The sequence below is a fragment of the Podarcis raffonei genome, chromosome 5 (assembly GCF_027172205.1).
Source record: "Podarcis raffonei isolate rPodRaf1 chromosome 5, rPodRaf1.pri, whole genome shotgun sequence".
Taxonomy (NCBI): domain Eukaryota; kingdom Metazoa; phylum Chordata; class Lepidosauria; order Squamata; family Lacertidae; genus Podarcis; species Podarcis raffonei.
The window spans coordinates 80,478,501-80,498,845 of NC_070606.1; the positions used below are offsets into that span (position 1 = coordinate 80,478,501).

At 43.6% G+C, this 20,345-nt stretch overlaps 1 protein-coding gene across 1 annotated transcript in view; it reads left to right on the forward strand.

The window, feature by feature from the left end:
* KCNAB1 (potassium voltage-gated channel subfamily A regulatory beta subunit 1) overlaps positions 1–17,055 on the forward strand; it is a 160,832-nt gene extending 143,777 nt beyond the window's left edge. The window contains exons 9-14 of the mRNA XM_053390342.1: positions 2,193–2,278; positions 4,153–4,273; positions 8,021–8,115; positions 9,932–10,052; positions 15,023–15,111; positions 15,320–17,055. Of these exons, the coding sequence (XP_053246317.1) occupies positions 2,193–2,278; positions 4,153–4,273; positions 8,021–8,115; positions 9,932–10,052; positions 15,023–15,111; positions 15,320–15,409 (602 nt within the window). The 3' untranslated portion in view covers positions 15,410–17,055. The remainder of the gene's footprint in view (positions 1–2,192; positions 2,279–4,152; positions 4,274–8,020; positions 8,116–9,931; positions 10,053–15,022; positions 15,112–15,319) is intronic.
* Positions 17,056–20,345: the final 3,290 nt, after the last annotated feature.

Consider the following 20,345-nt stretch of genomic DNA (forward strand, 5'->3'; position numbering starts at 1 on the left):
AGACGGATTCATGGAGGAGAAGCCTATCCACATGGTGACAATGTTCTGCTTGGGAGACATGCATGGGGATGCAGTCTGGGTGGTTTCTGATCTGGGCACTTATCTTGCTTAGCTTTAGCAAGGTTGCCGCTTTAGACCATGCCCTGGGCCCAAATACAGGGATTTGTACAAAAGCACAACTGTGCAAGCCTTGCACATCTTGCCCTTGGATCAATAAGCTGATTTCCACTTGGGAAATTGATCCAATGAAGTTTAAAAGCAAAAAAGAACCCCAAAAAGTTAGTATTCCCATATATCTCTTTCTACAATGCTGCCCTCTTGTGTTGCTTAAGTTTTAAACTTTTCTTTTTGTGGACAGGTGTGTTTTTTTGCTTAGTAGGAAACTCACAAAATCATGTGTTGATTCTCCTCAGTTGTACATAAATTACACTAGCCTCTCACAAAATAACAGCAAATACAATTTGTAATAATAGCTTTTGGCAATCTTCCATATTCCTGGTAACGATTTTCCAGGGTTTGTCTTTGTGAAAGTAAGGATAATATTTTGTATCTGCGATCAGCCCCGGAGATATGATGTGGGGCTCAAAGTTGCCCAGCAGCATCTCAGTTTCCACAATCCAGGGACAGTGTAGACACCAGAACATCTGGAGACAGATGATTCTTAGACATTTGCAAGGTGTGCTGACTGAATCTACTCGATATTAACCCACAACTTGGTGGATTGCAGTGAGTTTATTTATCGTGACCATGCCATAGGGCTATCATGGGATATGTGAATATTTTATGAAGATGGTACAGCTAGGGCTCCAAAGTCCAGGATACCCAGATGACCAGCCAGAGAGCATCGGGTGATGGAGGCAGCAGCAAATAGGCTCAACACCTAGGTTGGGCATACACACACTGAGATCTACCAAAGCTGTTTCAATATCCTTTCTTTATCCTTCCTTTGACTCTAGTGGCCTCAGCAACATGCAGGTGGTCAGACATGTATATGGTTGTATATTCTCATAGTAAGTCTGCAAATTCTGTGAGGGATATGTTCTGGGGATCATAAGGTAAAGGTAAAGGGACCCCTGACCATTAGGTCCAGTCGTGACCAACTCTGGGGTTGCAGCGCTCACCTCGCTTTATTGGCCAACGGAGCCGGCGTACAGCTTCTGGGTCGTGTGGCCAGCATGACTAAGCCGCATCTGGCGAACCAGAGCAGCGCACGGAAACACCGTTTACCTTCCTGCTGGAGCAGTACCTATTTATCTACTTGCACTTTGACGTGCTTTCGAACTGCTAGGTTGGCAGGAGCAGGGACCGAGCAACGGGAGCTCACCCTGTCGCGGGGATTCAAACCGCCAACCTTCTGATCGGCAAGCCCTAGGCTCTGTGGTTTAACCCACAGCGCCACCCGCGTCTGGGGATCATACCTAAAGTCAAAATCATGTGCAGTAGTACCTCTGGTTGCGAACGGGATCCGTTCTGGAGGCCCGTTCGCAACATGAAAAGCCCACAACCTGAAGCGGCGTATCTGCGCAGGTGTGCGGCACCATTTGGCACTTGTGCAAAGCGTGATTTATCACTTCTGTGCATGCGCAAGCAGCGAAACCTGGAAGTAACCCTTTCCGGTACTTCCGGGTCGCCACAGGATGCAACTTGAAAAAACGTATCATGAAGCAAACGTAACATGCGGTATGACTGTATAGTCAAAATCCAGTGGGCTCAGTAGTGGAAGGGTTTGCCACGGTCATTTTTCCAAGAACCCCACCTCTTTTGATATTTTAAAAAATATTATTTTGTCATGCTCATAAAGCTGAATGCGCACAAGTTAAATGTGCATAAGGTGGGGTGTTACTGTACACTATTGCGTAAACTGTAAGAACATTCATACCACCTGAATACGTAAAAGGGGGAGCCTTTTCTTCCACAGTTACTTTTGATTCGCAACGCATAAGAGAGGCAAACTTATAAATTCAGGATTGAAAGCTGGACTCCAACCTTTGTTAGCATAAGTTGCAGGCCGACATATGGAAAGAGAAATAAGAAAAGGCCAACTTTCTTTTCAGGGAGGATTGCTAAGTGTACGACCTCGTTGCATCTCTCTCTCACACATACCCTTGGTCCCAAATGCATATTTCTGCTAACCACCTTGCTTGCAATTGCATATGATATGTTTCTGTTCTCTCTCTCTCTTTCCAATTTAGAAATTGTCCGGGCGATGACTCATGTGATAAACCAAGGCATGGCCATGTACTGGGGAACTTCCCGATGGAGTGCCATGGAAATAATGGTAAGGTAGCTTTGCGAGAGGATCCAGCGTTATTAGAGCTGCAAGCATTGAAACAGCGCCAGGTGTGATGTGTGGAATTGCCATGGTCTGCTCCCTCGTTTTTTACAGGGCATCCACACAGTGCCATCGTCCAATCATTGCCTTCCTGTATTTTTCTTCCGATTCTTCAGTCTTTTCCCAGGCTCCAAAAAGTCTAGCTTTTTTTAGAAGAAGAGAAGAACATAGCTGGTAGAGACTCCCATAGCACTTCTCTTCCATATTATTATTATTATTATTATTATTATTATTATTATTATTTAAAAGGTTGGAGTTTTGATGTGTGCAGTTAAATATTAAGAAAGTAACCTTATTGCCAAAACCAACTGCCCACTCAGCACACCTTTGCTATTGCTTTTTCACTCCTGTTATCACTTAAGTTTTATTTATGCTAAAGTCTCTTAAGCATGGGTCCATCTATATACTTTTTTAAAGTTCAGCAATAGCTCCATTACATATTTTAAAATGATTTTTTAAAAACAAATGGACTCCCCACTGCTTTCCTACTCGCTGTCATTTTAGTGCATTTTTCTCTAGATAAGTGCTTCCAATCTGCACTTCCAGTCCAAATGTTAAAAACTTTGTGAGGGTTTTTTTAAAAAATGTTTTGTGTTCAGCAACGGGCAATCGAGTCTGAACCAATAAGGACATGAATGCATAAGCACTTAGCACTAATTCAATATTTGGTTATTATTTTTAAGCATCACTTTAGACAGACAGACAGACAGACAGACAGACAGACAGACAGACAGACAGACAGAAGACTGCCCAAGTAAATTGGAAAATAGCATTTCCCACCCTCAGCAGCTGTGCTGTGCTCATTGGGACATTACTACTACTACTACTACTACTACTACTACTACTACTACTACTACTAGAATTATTATTATTATTAATTTAGTTATTTACAGGGACTCAGGGAACATACCAGCATGGGCGCACAGTAAAAGTGCAATGCCCCTAACAGTACAAAAGGCAACCTGAAAACCAGCTTGCAACGGGAAAGCATTCATTAGCAGTGTTTGTGTTCCTGGTTCCTCTGTTTTCTAAACCACTTAGAAGTCTATTTTGGCACTAAACAGTATATTAATTTAATTAATTAATTAATCAAATTAAGTTGCGGTAGCAGCAGCTCTAGGAGCCCCACCTACTTGGAAGCAATCCAAAATTCGACGGTCCACACCCCTTTTGCTGTGGTAGGTAGTGTGATCATTGTTGGGGTGAGGGGTGGATAGAAATCTCGAAAGAATTGATGAAATCCACATAGACATGCATAAAAGAAAAATAATTCAAGAGAAGAAAAGCAGGCTGCATATGTTTGTGGTACAGGCAGGTGCTTTTAAGTGATGCCTTGTCACAAGCAGGACAGAAGATGTTCCCTGTCATTTGCACAGTCGTACCTCGGTTCTTGAATGGAATCCGGTCCAGAAATCCGTTTGACGTCCAAAAACGTTTGAAAACCAAGGCGCAGCTTCCGATTGGCTGCAGGTGCTTCCTGCACTCAATCAGAAGCCGTGTAAGCCGTGTTGGACATTCGCCTTACAAAAATCATTCTCAAACCTCACTTCTGAGTTTGCAGCATTCAGGAACCAAAACATTCGATTGGCAAGGCGTTCGAGAACCAAGGTATGACTGTAGTTGTGTGTTTTTTTAAAGGGCTTCCAGTTAATCCGATGTTCTTTTAATCAATTTGTTCAAATGTATTAAACATTGCACCCCTAATAAAACATCTGTATTGTGTACTGCCTTGGAAAGAGTTGATTTGATTAATGCTCCGTCATTTCTCCCAGGAGAACTCTCTGCTAATGTGCTATTCTTTTTTTGCTGACTCTCCACAGGAAGCCTATTCTGTAGCAAGGCAGTTTAATATGATTCCACCCGTGTGCGAACAAGCAGAATACCACCTTTTCCAAAGAGAGAAAGTAGAGGTTCAGTTGCCGGAACTGTATCACAAGATAGGTAATGTCAGAAAGCCTGCATTGTTAATATTCGCGAGGGAATGAGGAACGAATCATTTCTATGCAAAAGGTGTCTGCTCGGAAAATATTTCATAGCCCCTGCTGTTCAATAATTATCAGAGGTGCAATTAGTCTCTTGCCAGCAGCAATTATCCCTGTGCGAAGAGGTAAGTGACAGCATGTCTGCCAGGCTTCTTCGATGGCTTTCCTCTGTAATTTATTATTATAATAAATACAGTGTCATCAGAACCCTATATAGCAGGTCCATAGTGGTGCATGGTGTCAGGCTAAAGAAGCAGAATGGTTAACTACAATGTTCTAGTTACTAGGGAGAAAGCCTCTTTGAAAATAGTAGAGTTTACTTCCAAGTGGGTGAAAAGATAAAGGACCCCTGGACGGTTAAGTCTGGTCAAAGGTGACTATGGGGTTGTGGCGCTCATCTCACTTTCAGGCCGAGGGAGCCGACATTTGTCCACAGACAGTTTTCCGGGTCATGTGGCCAGCATGACTAAACCGCTTCTGGCACAATGGAACACCACGATGGAAGCCAGAGCGCACAGAAATGCTGTTTACCTTCCTGCTGCAGTGGTACCTGTTTATCTACTTGCATTGGTGTGCTTTTGAACTGCTAGGTTGGCATAAGCTGGGACAGAGGAGCGGGAGCTCATCCTGTCATGTGGACTCGAACCGCCAACCTTCTGATCAGTAAGCCCAAGAGGCTAAGTGGTTTAGACCAGGGATCAGCAAACTTTTTCAGCAGGGGGCATTTTAAATAAAAGCACACATTCTACTCATGTAAAAACACCAGGCAGGCCCCACAAATCACCCAGAGATGCATTTTAAATAAAAGGACATATTCTACTTATGTAAAAACAAGCTGATTCCCGGACCGTCTGCGGGCTGGATTTAGAAGGTGATTGGGCCAGATCCGGCCCCTGGGCCTTAGTTTGCTTACCCATGGTTTAGACCACTGCACCACCCACATCCACATACAAGTAAATATGGGGAGCCCCACAGTGACACAATGGGTCAAAGCATCTGGCTATTAACCAGAAGTTTGGTGGTTCAAGCCCACGCAGGAACATCAGTGGGCAGGATTCCTGCATTGTTTGGGGTTGGACTAGATGAACCCTGGGGTCCCTTCCAACTCTTACAGTTCTGTGGTTCTGTGCAGAGGATTACATAGAGTACTACCCTAGACATCTCTCCTGCTCCTTCAGACCCAGGTATGGCACGTGTGTGATCACTGCTTCACTGTCATGAGCTGGAATAGCTCAATTAGTACAGCATGAGACTCTTAATCTCAGGGTTGTGGGTTCAAGCCCCATATTGGGCAATGATCCCTGCATTGCAGGGGGTTAGACTAGATGACCCTCGTTGTCCCTTCCAACTCTACAATTCTATGATTCAACTGTGTCACCAATGATGGAAGTCATCTACCAATTTCCAGTCTACAAGTTTCTCATTTGTCCAGTGGCCTAGGACCCACGTACCTACGGGACCGCCTCTCCTGGTATGCCCCGCGGAGGACCTTAAGGTCCACAAATGACAACACTTTGGAGGTCCCAGGTTGCAAGGTGGTTAGATTGGTCTCAACTCAGTTGGTCTCAACTGAAAAGCCTTTTCAGTACTGACCCCGACTTGGTGGAACGCTCTGTCACAAGAGACTAGGGCCCTGCGGGACTTGACATCTTTCCGCAGGGCCTGCAAGACAGAGCTGTTCCGCCTGGCCTTTGGTTTGGACTCAGTCTGTCCATTATGTTGCCCTCCCCTTATGATCTTGAGCTATTGGCTACTTTTAAAATGAGGCTGCATTTTAAATTGCATTTTAACCTGTATTTCAAATTGGTTTTTCTCCCCTTGTTATGTTTTTACTGTGATTTTATTGGTTTTAGCTGCCCTGAGGGAGGGCGGTGTATAAATAAAAAAAAATCATTGATTGATTGATTGATTGATTGTTAAATTCAGTCTGCAGCAATTTGCTATTCTTTTTTAAAATCCTCATAAACATTCTTCAGCATTTTAGTGCAGTTTTGACTCATGTGCACTTTTTCGCAAGCAATTTTTCCTAATGTAATGCATTTTTGTGTGGCTTTACCCCTGCAAATGTATTCGTCATTAATAGCACACTTTACTCTAATCTATGCATTTTTGAAAACATGGCTGTCACTCTGGAAAAAGGTCCTGGAGATGCACTCTCCCACATTCCCCCTCCACTATGCCAGTGCCAATGAGATGTATCTAGGAAACTCATGAGCAGAGCATGAGGGCAATAGGTTCTGGTATTAATTTACAAGGCACTTAATAACTTGGGGCCAGGGTACCTCAAGGACCACCTAATCCCTAATATCCCTGCCCAGTTATTGAATTCTTCAATGTTACCAGTCCCCCATGGCTCAGATGCCCATCTCAGATGCTCCAGAAGCTGTGCATTTATTGTTGTGGGTCCAATTTTATGGAACAATCTTCCAGCTGAGGTCAGACAGCACCTCCCACCACCTCCTGTGTAGCTTCTAGCTCCTACTGAAGACCTTTTTATTGTTATTCCAGCAGGCATTTTAACTTGGAGTCTGATTTTATAGTTTAAATGATGTTTCCCTTTTCTGTATTGTATTTCTTGTACACCACTCACAAGTCCAGCAATATAGAAATTGTTTAAATCACTAAAAAAAAAAAAATGTTTTCTCCCATTGTTGCTTCCCAGCAACTAATATTCGCTGCCTTTCAAGAGAGGCAGTGAATCATTCAATCTTCATGATTCAGCCTTCATGATTGACAGCCGCCAGCAGACCCACCCTCCTCCACAAATTTGCCTTCTTCCACTCTGAAAGCCGTCTGAGTTTGGATCCATCGCAATGTCCCGTGCCGATGAATTTCATGTTTTAATTATGCTTTGCGGGAAGAATTGCTTGTTTCTGCCTCTCCTGAACCTCCTGCCAATCAGTTTCACTCGGGGGCAGCTTGCCCAGCAATGGAGTCGCTGTCGCTTACTAAGAGCTGTGCAGAGACTGTTGTGGGAATACTGAATCAGCTTTGCTGGGGAATCCACACAAGATACAGCCTTCATCCCTCTCCCTCCCTCTCCCAGTAAAACAGCACTGGTCCCACTGTCAGGAATCTGCTGTGGTTCTGCCCACTAAGCAATGGTTCCATTGAATGCTCCCAATTTCTATTATTATGAAGGAGGGAGGAAAACGTCTCTCTATCTCTACACCATCTGTAATTATATAAAACTCTATCATGTCGCCTCTGGCCCTCCAGCCCCTGGCAGCTCAGCCTTCTGTTTTTCTAAACTGTAAAGGACAAATGATGTAGTTTTTCCTCATAGCAAAGGTACTTTGGTCATTTGTGGTATATATTTGCTTTTATTTGCTTATGTAATCCGTAACACACATGTTTGTGTGTGTGTGTGTGTGTGTGTGTGAGAGAGAGAGAGAGAGAGAGAGAGAGAGAGAGAGGTCTACAGGATCTTGTGAACATTACAGTGGTACCTCAAGTTAAGTACTTAATTCCTTCCGGAGGTCCGTACTTAACCTGAAACTGTTCTTAACCTGAAGCACCACTTTAGCTAATGGGGCCTCCCACTGCTGCCATGCTGCCGGAGCACGATTTCTGTTCTCATCCTGAAGCAAAGTTCTTAACCCGAGGTACTATTTCTGGGTTAGCGGAGTCTGTAACCTGAAGCGTATGTAACCCGAGGTACCACTGTATCTCAGTGCTATCTCTTGTCTGATTGGTTGTTCTGCAGGAGTTGGAGCAATGACGTGGTCCCCTCTCGCCTGTGGGATTGTCTCAGGGAAATACGCCAATGGAATTCCCGAAAGCTCAAGGGCTTCTTTGAAGGTATTTTCCCCATGCTAACCACTTATACGATCACAACGTATTTCCCCCTGTGCTCTAGAGAAACGTCTTCTCTGAGCTCAGGGTGGTAGGTGGAAAGTGTGAAGGTGCACATGTTTGAATGATGGAAAGAATTTCCCCTTAGATCTACAAGTAAAGGGAGATATACAAATTTAATAAATAGCAACAACAATAATAATTCCCTTGACAATCAAGATTTCAGCATTAAAGAGAACATTGTTGCTGAGGTCTACGCCCAGTATGACTAGCATGAGATACAAGCCTATCCCATTGCTTGCCATTTTGATTTTATTCATAAACCTGGATGGAGATTCTGATTTCATTAAGTATTCTTGGAGAACATCCAAGTTGCCTGTTACATACATATTTCCATGTTATCTCTTCTTGCTTCCCTGATTATTAAGATTCATGGTGTGGGGCTAGATAAGAAGACATGATAGGCTTTCACTACGCAAGAGGTGGAGGTGGAGGAGACCTAGAGACAGTTTAAACTTTTCCGTGGCTGTACATCTTTGCACCAGACTGGGATGCAATTGAACAGTTGGCCAGCTGTGCGCTGCTACACATTTTTGCCTCTGACACCATCCACCACTTGCCCATGGCCCCCAATGGTTTCCCAGAAGGGAATGAATGCATATCTCAGGCTGAAAAAGGTTCCCCATCCTTGATATATATACTGCAGACCAACAGATGTCCCTCCACAGCCTTTAGTCTGCTCTGAAACACTTAGATCAGTGTTTTCGTTCCTGGCGTTATTGATTAAATCAAGCTGGCATGTCAGCCACAAATTGTATCCAGAATTGCTTCTAAGCCTTTTTAAAGGAAACTTAACAAGGACATATTGACATGAATTGCCCAGACACATTGACTGGCTGCTGTTGCAGCCTGTTTAGTATAGCCTGTTATCTGTGACATACTGTCACTGTTGCCAACCCACCCACCCCCATGCCCCTCACAGCAACCTTGTTTGACATTTTGAAGGATGGCAGCACACTGAAATCATTGTGGTATGTTTGAAAGCAATCATCAAAGCTCCACATGTTTAAGGGAAATAGATTTGTCCAGCGCTAGAGATTTGCAGCCAAAGGATAACTGAGTTTTTGTTTGCTTGCTGGCTCGGCGATTGAGAGCCAGGAGCTCATTTCTCCCCCGTTTCTCTCCAGAGCGTAGCATTCATAAACTCATTGAGCTCCTTCTTTCACCCAGAGAGCACTAAAACATTGGAAAACAAGTACTGCCCAGAGAAAGCACTCACTGAGTTGGCCAATATGTCATACCAGAGGCAGCTGCAGCCCAATTTCCCATCCCTCTGCCATAATGTTTAGTGTTCACTGCATGTGCTCAAGCTATTGCATGTTGCACATTGCACCCCTGCCATTGCTGATGGGGAAATGCTACTCCATGGCCTCAGCTTTCACAGTGAGTTGCCAGCGCCCTTGGCAGTTGTGACATAGAGAGTGGCTCTAACAGTGCAGCGCATGATTTAAACTGCAAGGTTCGTGTTATGTACTGAAGTTCTCACCCTGGGCCAGCAGGGGGATACTGTAGATAGTTATGCAAATAAGTGATTGAAAGTGACGTTCAGTGATTGGATAGTTTTAGAAAATTGTTACAGTTACGTTGTACTGTAGCTCTATATAAGCAGGCTGACTGAACCCTTCAGTTCAGTTCTGTTCTGGCCTGTGAATAAAGAAGAGCTGTTTGAAGAATCGCTGTGTCGTCTGATATGTTCACCCACAACTTAACAGTTCTAAGGTTTGTCTTCCTTTTAACATCTTGTTGTCTTCTGTTTCCCCAGTGCTATCAGTGGCTAAAGGAGAAGATTGTGAGCGAGGAAGGGAGAAAACAGCAGTCAAAGCTGAAAGATCTCTTCCCCATTGCTGAACGCCTCGGATGCACCCTACCTCAGCTGGCTGTTGGTGAGTGATTCTGAAAGTCCCCCTCTGGGCACTTTCAAATGTCTTTTGCATTGTGTATTCATAACTATTCGTATTCATGATGCTATCAGCAAAGTCAGACACAACTCCGCATTCAATACTGTTTGTGCCTGCTCGGGTTTTGGGGCAGTCACACTGCTTCACTTCCAATCAGTGCATAGTGTGTAACTTTCTGCTGCAATCCTGTAACTTTTCATACCACAAATGTTGGGTGGGGTGGGGTGGGGTGGAGAATCCCTCTTTGGTTACAGTATAGCCCCATAATCCACCACTAATGAAAGCACATCAAAGTGCAAGTAGATAAATAGGTACCGCTCCGGCGGGAAGGTAAACGGTGTTTCCGTGTGCTGCTCTGGTTCGCCAGAATCGGCTTAGTCATGCTGGCCACATGACCTGGAAGCTGTATGCCGGCTCCCTCAGCCAATAAAGCGAGATGAGCGCCACAACCCCAGAGTCGTCCGTGACTGGACCTAATGGTTAGGGGTTCCTTTACCTTTACCTTTAATGAACTATTATGTCAAGAACACATAGACAAATACACCCCCCCCCCAAGAAACCTATATCATTAGTGATGTTCAGTTGGGCTGGCACTGTGAGCTGCTTGCGATACAAAGGAGGTACTTATCCAATGCCTTTTTTGAAAGTTGGTTGCAGTGGTCCTCAATGGCTAATTTTATTTTGTGCATTTATCTAAATCATTTCTATACTGCTTTTCCAAATCTGAGGGTGGCATAAAGAAACAACACCCAACTTAATCAAGCGTCTTATGATCAATTAAGGTTCATAGGAAGCTATCATATACAGCCGTACCTTGTTACAGAAAGGTAGCCGTGTTGGTCTGCCATAGTCAAAACAAAAACAAAAAAATTTTTTTTCCTTCCAGTAGCACCTTAAAGACCAACTAAGTTAGTTCTTGGTATGAGCTTTCGTGTGCATGCACACTTCTTCAGATACTTCTTCTTCTGAAGAAGTATGCATGCACACGAAAGCTCATACCAAGAACTAACTTAGTTGGTCTTTAAGGTGCTACTGGAAGGAAAAAAAATTTTTGTTTTAGCCGTACCTTGGTTTTCGAATGTGTTCCGGAAGTTCGTTCGGCTTCCAAAAAAATGTTTGGAAACTGGAACACTCACTTTTGAGTTTTGATCATTCAGGAGCTGAAACATATGAGTACCAAGGCATTCAACAACCAAGGTATGACTGTACTGAGTTCTTTGGACCATCTAGGTCAGTATTGACCCAAAGTGGCTGGGGAAAACCAGCCAGATGGGCGGGCTATAAAGAAATTAATAATAATAATAATAATAATCTCTAGCATTTCAGGCAGAGTTCTCTCCCAGCCCTACTTAGAAATGCATGCCAAGGAATGAGCCTAAGACCTTTTGCTCTACCACTGAACCATGCCACTTTTCATATGAGTTTCAGCTGGTTTGTGGTTATTGATTACATTTGCATATATTTACTTAAGGGGTAAAAACCATATTTCTGAAGTAGGAAGCGTACGTGTTTCTAGATAATGTGCACCACATTGTCATAGCAAGCATAATCTTAGAAGGTCCCTAATACGTGAAAGAAAAGGGGAAATGCCCTTTTAAGATAGTACTTGCCTTAAAAATATTTTTTTAATAGAAAAACCTGCTGGCTGATTAAATTAGGGACACTATTTGGCTGATTAAAAGGGTTTAATCAAATAATCATTAACAAATTAAACATTAATTAATTGCAACCCTGATTGAAACAAATTGAGTGTACCATGAAATCCTAAGGAACAGATGCAACATCCCTTTGGGAAAGAGGCTAAAAGACTTGCCAGCGAAGAGGAAAAGCTACGGGGATCTTCCAGATGTTGTTGGACAACTGTTCCCATCGTCACTGACCATTGGCTATGTTGGCTGGGGCTGATGGGAGTTGAAGTTCCACATCTGGCAGGAACCACATCAACTATCCCTGATTTAGAAGGAAGTCCTTTCAAAACACTAGGACAGTTCACAGTTAGGGCAATAAAGATAAACCCCTTGTAACTGAGATAATTCCCACAAAGCAGAATCTGATTAAATAACAGCTTTTGGCAGAGGGTAATTGTTCTTCTCATATTTGCAAAGGACGTTGCCATGACTGACAGAGGCAAAATAATGTACTGATTTAGACTTGGGTTTTTCAGGCTGAAGTGGGACACACACTGGCCCCTGGTCCCTCACTGATTCTCAGCACGGATGTTCTCAGCTCCTGTGGTTTTGCGCTTGCAAGCAGGGATGGGCCAATCTATCAATTTTTGTTTCTCTCACTTTCCAAATTTTATCAGTTCTCCACACTTCCACACCAGTTTGCAATTCAAATAAAAGTCCTTGTGAAATTTCGTCTCCATTTTAGTGAATTCAATCTAATGCACATGTATTTGTTTCCAGTTTTGCCAAATTCACACCTTTTTTGCAAAGCTGTTTTCCCCAACATAATTCATTTTTATGGCATTTTTCCCACTGATTTGTGCATTTTTATGTACATGCATTTTTGTATGTGTTACTTGACTTGATAACTGCATTGCAACATTCAAAGAATTGCGAAATTTGAAGATTGCTTTTGTTTTAGTTCACACCTTGTTTTGGGCAGCACAAATTAGGTTTATACTGCCTTATACTGAATCAGAACATTTCTCTATGTAGCCCAGTGCTGTTTATTCTAGCAGTAGATCTCCTGGGGCTCTCAGGCAGATATATCTTCCGATTCTGGGACCCTTTTAATTGGAGATGCCAAGGACCAAGCCTGGGATCTTCTGACAGAAAAGAAATGCTCTACCCCTGATCTGTGATTTATCCCCTAATTTCCTTCCACCTGCTGCTGCAGTAAAAATGCTGTCTTTTCCAGGATGCCTACTGTTTTACCCAACAATATAGCAAGCCTGGTTATGGAATGCAAATATTTACAAAGTCATCTAAGTACCTTGTTGCGTACTGGATACAGCTACTGACTGCATTATCTTTGGGGGTAGGAAGAATAGCTGTTTTTATGGACGACAGCAAGAAAGTTGGGCTAGCGATTACTATGAAATAATCATGAGCAGGACTGGATTTTTTCCCCTTTAATCTTTTTTTTCCCCTCCCCTAGCACAGTTCCCTCCCAACAGCTGTGTAGCCCTGATTGACTCAGGCTGTGAAAATAGAGCTAACACAGCGCAGAAATTCGAGAGAGACCATTAATCATGTTTAACTGTGCTGTCTCGTTCTTGCCTTGCCAAAGACACGATTTAAATGTTTCACAGGGATGACGGGGTGGGAGATAAATAGTCCGATGAAGTTCAAATATCACTTCTGGCCCTGGCAGATGACTTTTCAAAAAATCAGCTAATACGTTAGTGCAGGAATAAGTTTAAAACAAAACAAAACAATCCAGATTCTGTAGCAGCCAGCAAGATGGGGCAGTGCTAGTTACCTGGCTTCCGAATGCTGAGGTCACTGCTGGTAGCTGAGAGGGGCGAGACGCTAGGGAGGCAGGCATGGTGTGGACACAGAGGTGAAGCTAATTCCCTGCTCCTGCCATAGCACTTGCACTGCACCAACCTGCCCATCACCTCACCCCTCCGCCTCTTTCTGTCAGTTACCAGAAGCATCCTCCACATTGGGAAACCAGGTAAGCAACGCGGCCCGATCCTACTTCTCTGGCTGCTGCCTAGACAATGTAAGCCATGAAGCGATCCTCACAATTTTGCAAACCAGCAAAGGAACAAGCTTGTTGTTATCTGCAACTGGGGAGAAAGCAAAGGCAGTACGTGATGACAATGAACGTTCCCCAGAAGCCAGTAGGCCAAAGTGCCTGCACAGAATAGGTTTCAGTTCACCTCGGCACCATCACCTGTGTGCTCCTAATTTCATTTATTTTGTTGCTCTGCCTGCTTTTTGCTTCTGGCTCTACCTACCTCTGACATGTGGCCCTTGGAAAAGCTGCCTAGAGAGGGAAAAGCAGCCCTTGAGCTGAAAAGGTGTCCTGTTGCAGTGCGGAATGTCCAGAGGGCAGAATTAAGTGTATTGTCAAAAGTACACTTGCAAGTTAGGAAAAGGCATGTCTATCAGTCGTAGGTCCCTCAGCTACTCCTAGCCATGCACTCAATGAGGCTGTTGCAGCAACAGAGAGGCCTCGGGTTATGTATCTTCCCCACCTGAGCTACACACAAGCAGGTGAAGACTGCGTCAGTGTGCAACCTGCTTCTGCTCCTCCTCAATCCTCTTCTGGTCCTGGAAGACAGCAGAGCAGGAGAGGTGCAGGCAGAAGGAGGTGTGGAAGCCTTCGACTCTACAGCAGCCTGATCTATCTCTTCCTCCTCCTGCACCTGTTCTTCATTCTTCAATCCTGCAGCTTCTCCTGCCTCTGACTCTCGTCTCCTGGCTGTTACAGGTTCCCCCAGGTCACTGACCCAAGTCAGTCTGTAACAGCCCATTCTCCCTATGTCCTCTCCTCTGTACACAGTGACCACTCTGTGGTCTAGCCCAGGGGTCAACAAACTTTTTCAGCACAGTCCCTTAGACCTTGTGGAGGGCCAGACTATATTTTTTGGGGGGGGATGAACAAATTCCTTTGCCCCACAAATAACCCAGAGATGCATTTTAAATAAAAGGACACATTCTACTCATGTAAAAACACACTGATTCCCAGACTGTCCGCAGGCCGGATTGAGAAGGCGATTGGGCCACATCTGGCCTCCGGGCCATAAGTTTGCCTACCCATGGTCTAGCCTGTCCCTGACAGCAAATGGTGCATAAGCAAGTTTTGTTTGTAGCCACATGTCACATAATTTCTTTTCTTCTTATCACAGCGGTGTTAAAAAAAAAAAACCTATCTGGGAAAATGTTTGAATGATAAGGTCTTAACCACTGCATGAGATAAGCCTCTGAACTTAGGTTGCTCACCAGCATCAACCGATACAGGCCCTAACACAGCCATGGGCTTTTCTGTCTTCCCAGCATGGTGTCTACGTAACGAGGGTGTGAGCTCTGTCCTCTTAGGATCTTCCAATCCGGAGCAGCTAATAGAGAATCTTGGTGCCATACAGGCAAGTACAAAATCCTGCTTTGTGATGAGCCGAAGCAAATGGATGGTCAAAATAGGCAAATTTATTCAAGCATATTTAAATTCTGAACACAGCGCATAACCCATCTTTACCTGCATTCCTTTGGAGCAAAATGCCATTTTTGTTTTAATTGGTGAACTGAAAGAACGTAATGATCCTGAACGTATGCCGCCCGCTTTTATGCTTACAGGTTCTTCCGAAGATGACGTCCCACATTGTGAACGAGATCGATAACATCTTGGGGAACAAACCTTACAGCAAGAAGGACTACAGATCCTAATGCATTGCATGATTAAACTGGACTGCATGGCTAAAATAGCGCTCTGTACTTAGTACAGTACCAAGTCAATAATATCCTGATTAGAATTATTCGGCAGTCTCTGTTGTTTACTAGATTCTCCAAGGCGGCGTGCTACGCCAGAATCCAAAAGCACAGCCGATCTCTCTTTACAACTGAGATTGCCTTTGCTTTTTTGCTTCTTCTTTTTTACTACAGTCAGATTCTCCTGCACAAGCCCTGTTGAAACGAATGAGATCATGCAGGACATTGTGCGCTAGCATTAATTTCCGCAGAGTTTGTGCACAACTTCTCGCCGGGTCGTGCCCGCTCCCTGTTGACCCTTATTATCCTCTCGGCACTTCCCATTTATGCAGTGAAAATACACATTGTAAAGAAACAATAAAAGATTTCTTCTAAGCTTTAGTTACTTGGAAATTAGAAGAAGGATGTACAGATATATTTTTTCAATGAACACAAAAGCCAGATACAGGTATAGGTCAAAGACGCATATCAGGCAATTTCAAGCATAAAAATTCTTCGAGCTATCTTGAAGATGAGTAAGTTTGGGTGTGTTTTTTTCCATTTGCATTTTTTTATGCTGAATCTGAGTTCTAGGGTACTAGCCTAGTTTGGACTTTGTTTAGGGGAGTATGGGCTGTCCATTTAAAGGCAGAAAATCAAAGAATTACAGAGGATGGCATCTATGCCTGCCAGTTATTTTCAGATGCATGTTGTATATGGTAGCTCCAGATTCACTGGGGGGTGGGGAATGGACTCGATCCATCCAAAGCTAAGCAACCATTGGCTACACTTCTGTGCACACTTACCAGGGAGTATGTAAGCCCTACTGAACACACTGGGATTTAATTCCAAGGAAAAGTGCACAGGATTGAATGCATATGCTTCACACTCCCCATTGGGGGGACAGGGAGGCTTCACAGTGCTTAACTTAAGCTGGATTGTAGCCATTAGCTTTACTGCATTTAAAAATAAAAAGAGTAAAGGCTGTAGTTCTATCACCTGCTTAAAGCAGAGGTGGTTTACCTTCGGCTCTCCAGATATTGCTGGAAAACAACACCCATTTATCCTTAACTGCTGGCCATAGTGGTTGATGGGAGCTGGGAGTCCAAAAACATCTGGAGAGGGCCACATGTTCTCCCTAGAGGTTTGCACCATCAAAACAGAGGTCCCGTCCCCCACCTGAGTCAACGTGCTTAGGATCAGGCTGAAAGAGGCTAGGCTAGGCAAGTAAAATTCACATAATCATTTTGCTGCTGCAAAAACGGAAATAAAAAATGCCATAATTTAATGCTGTTTTATTAGAAACCTGCTTTACTTTTGGCAGCTTGTAGACGTAGTTACTGCAACTTTGATTACTTAAACTTAACTGATATAATGTATAATAAATGTACAAAATGTGCAGAGTTGTACAATTTTCTGAAGGTGTATTGGAAAGGGTTTCATTTCCCCTTTTGTACCTCCATCGAAAAGCCTGATGCAGTTTGTAAGCACTTCATCACAGTTTAATGGATCCCAGGAAATGTTTTCGTTTGCCCAACCTCCCCTGCCTTTTCTCACTTTGTTTCCAAACTGTATTTAGGATCATCATCACATCACGGGTTTTGGTTCCCAATCCTTGTTTTGGCACATGGTTTTCAGTGATCTTATGCTTTTTAATGGTAAGCATTGCTAAGCACTGGACTTAACATGCACATGCCAGTGGCACAGGATGGCCTGTGATGGACAAGAGCATCTTGATGCAACAAGAGCATCTTTTTTTAAGTACCAGTGGTGGGATGCCAAAAACATCAAGCTTTGCCAAGTGCAAATGGAAGCTGGCTGGTTTGGGCAAGCTCCTTTAGCAGTGTAGCTAGAAGTCAGCATTACTGAAAATTGCGAGTGTTGTGTGTAAATCAGTCCATAAGCATCAGCAATCAAAGAACTAGAAAGTGTCTGGAACAGCTTTTCCCAACCTGGTGCCCTCCAATGTTTTGGAGTACAAGATCCATCTGCCCTAGGCAGCACAGCCAGGTAGAAGGCTGATGCCACACCGTTCTGCTCTTGAAAGCAATCATTTGATGGGTAGGTGTTGTTGTTGGCTGTTGTTGGCATCCATCTGTCTCATTCGATGGGCAGATGATTAATACAGATAAGGAGATCTCCTCTCCCTTCTCCCCACTCCTAACCTGCCCCATTTGCATGGTTGTATTCAATTGGCAATGATCCCACAGTGATGAAATGCAGCTGTTTTGTGCCTCTTGATTTGTATATCTCTACCATATGATATGTGTATTCTAGAAATCCTCCAAACCATTGCATTTGAAAGCACCGTTTAGGAACAGCACACTCTCCCAACTACAACCCTGTCATCTCTTACTTTCCATGAATACTTTGATTTTGTGGGACCTTATCATGGACTCTTCTTTTTCTTCAATGGGCTTGGTCAACAGAAATGAGGTCTTCTCAGCTGAGATGTTTTACAGTATTACGTTTGTGGATAGGTCCACTTTTTCATGTCTAATTGAAGTCTCAAGAGTGGTTTTGAGATCCACTACTGTAAAACACTGGTGGGGAACCTGAGAGCCTACAGATCTTTGACTCTTGACTTGCACCAGTATGGCCAGCGGATGGAGCTATTGTCCAACAAAATCTGGAGTGGCTCCTCACCTCTGTAATAAATTCTATAAGTGCACACAATTGGGGGTGGAGAGGTGCCAAGGCCTTTGAGCAGGGAACACCGTATTTATATGGAAAGTACAAATATCCTTTAAGTTTACTACATCTCACTTCCACAGCATGCACTCTAAAGGACAGACACAAACTGCAATCTGCGTACTCAGTGGGGCAGCTCAAGACCCAGATCCAGAAACATACTAAATACCCACTGCTACACAATGGCTTCCTTTTTGTTGCTGTACCTTATCAGCAATAATTTCCTGTTACCTAACCCTGGCCCCAGATGAGTACCCTTACCCCAAAATGGTGAACAAGCATTTCATCTTTTTTGCATACGATAGCCTGGATCTGGGGCAACTGCTGTGAAACCTGCTTTCATGGATAATTGCTCTTGTTGCAAATGGCCATAAAGCCAAGTTCCATATCCAGAAATCTTCCAGTTCACCTGGTGGGCAGGGGTATCATGCACATGTATTCAACTCCATTCATCTGGTCTGGGTGGCAAAGCTTCAATGCACATAGTCTTTCTCTGCCTGGCACAACTTCTTCAGCTCATTTCGGCAGCAGGAACAGATCTCTGTTTTCATTCTTCTCCAAAGATTTGCTCTGGCCGCTGCAATGAACTTACATGGAAGTCTGGGTTAGAACATGGAAAATGTACCATCTCACCGAAAGCAGCAAAGGTGCATTTGCACATATAGGTCGCACCATGTGTGAAGCTTAAGCTTCTGAATCGCAGCCTCCTCATCCCTCCCCTCCATCGAGCAGGGCCTTTGCATTTGAACTGTTCATCGGACAGTCCTAGCAACGGAGGTTACAGAAGGCACCAAGTTCTAAAGAACAAATATACTTTTTCCTCTTTTAATGTGTTTAATCAAAGCAATGGTCTGTGTAAATGAATTCAGCTGCTGTATACTAGGAACTGCTTTCTATTTCTGCTTGGACATAATAAAGGCATTTTATGCACCTAGCTTAATTACTTTGGATCCATTAATTTGGAGTGGTGCAGCGGGGGCGGGGAGGGTAGTGGTGGAGAGTCTACATTATTAGGATTAAAATAGGACTGTATCTTTCTGATTCATTACTTTGAAAATCAATACATATTACTTTTCTTTCCCAGTAGGGATAACCACATTACACAGAGTGCTTGATAGGAAAGAAAATGTTCATTCATCAAGAGCATTAGCTAAAGACAGATTTAAAGGGCAGTGTCTCTCATAAGATACCAGTGACTATTAACATACGTTGATTTGAAGTATGGAATGCAGTGGGGGGGGGAGGGGGAGGTCAGGATATTTTTGATTGCCTTACAGACACACTCTCTTCTTCGGAAGATTTATTCGAAGTTTTTCTTCATCTGAGACGGCCTACATGGCTTCACAGAAATCCTCAGGGTGTCTCTGCTTCCCCCACCCCCATTGTCTTCACATTTTAAGCAATTTAACAAGGGTTATTCCATCGCCACTGTTCCAGAGAAAAGTCAGCTAGTTGCTGCTGATCGACGGCAGAAAGGATAAGAGAACAATTAAACTTAATTCATGGAATCGACTGCTACAGCCCCAAAGTTTTTTGCCCAATGAAATCCTGACAGTTCAGTGACATCATCATACCTGCCATATAACAATGAATTTAGCTTATTTTCAATAGTTTTGAGGATACAGCATGGCTTAAAGCAGTGGTGGCCAAACTTGGCCCTCCAGCTGTTTTGGGACTACAACTCCCATATTCTCTAGCTAACAGGACCAGTGGGTCAGGGATGATAGGAATTGTAGTCCCCAAACAGCTGGAGGGCCAAGTTTGGCCACCACTGGCCTAAAGGAAGCAGAGTTTACACAAAATGGGGGGGGGGGGTGCCCAGCAGAATGAAAGATAACTTTTGCACAGAGGTGGTGAACCTGCAGCCCACCTTTCCATAAAGAAATGTTAACTGTGACCTCATGCTAGAAAAACTGTTTTGGGCATCTGGTTGACAGGCCTCATTTGCAGACTTAAATTATTAGATGACTGTTGCATGCAGTTTCATTTCAAATCCTAGGGTTCCTACTAATGGAGAAAGCCTCACATATCCCACGTACAAAATTTCTTTAGACAGTGATTTATACCAAATTAATATCAGTGATCACTCCTCTTAACTGAATCATCTTTTGTTAAGCTTCTGTCCTCTTTGCTACACCTTCAATCATTGCTTCCGTTTGCTTGTTATAATATGAAGGGTAGTGGTTTTTGGGGGGAGGGTAGACAAACTACTGCATGTAGCAGA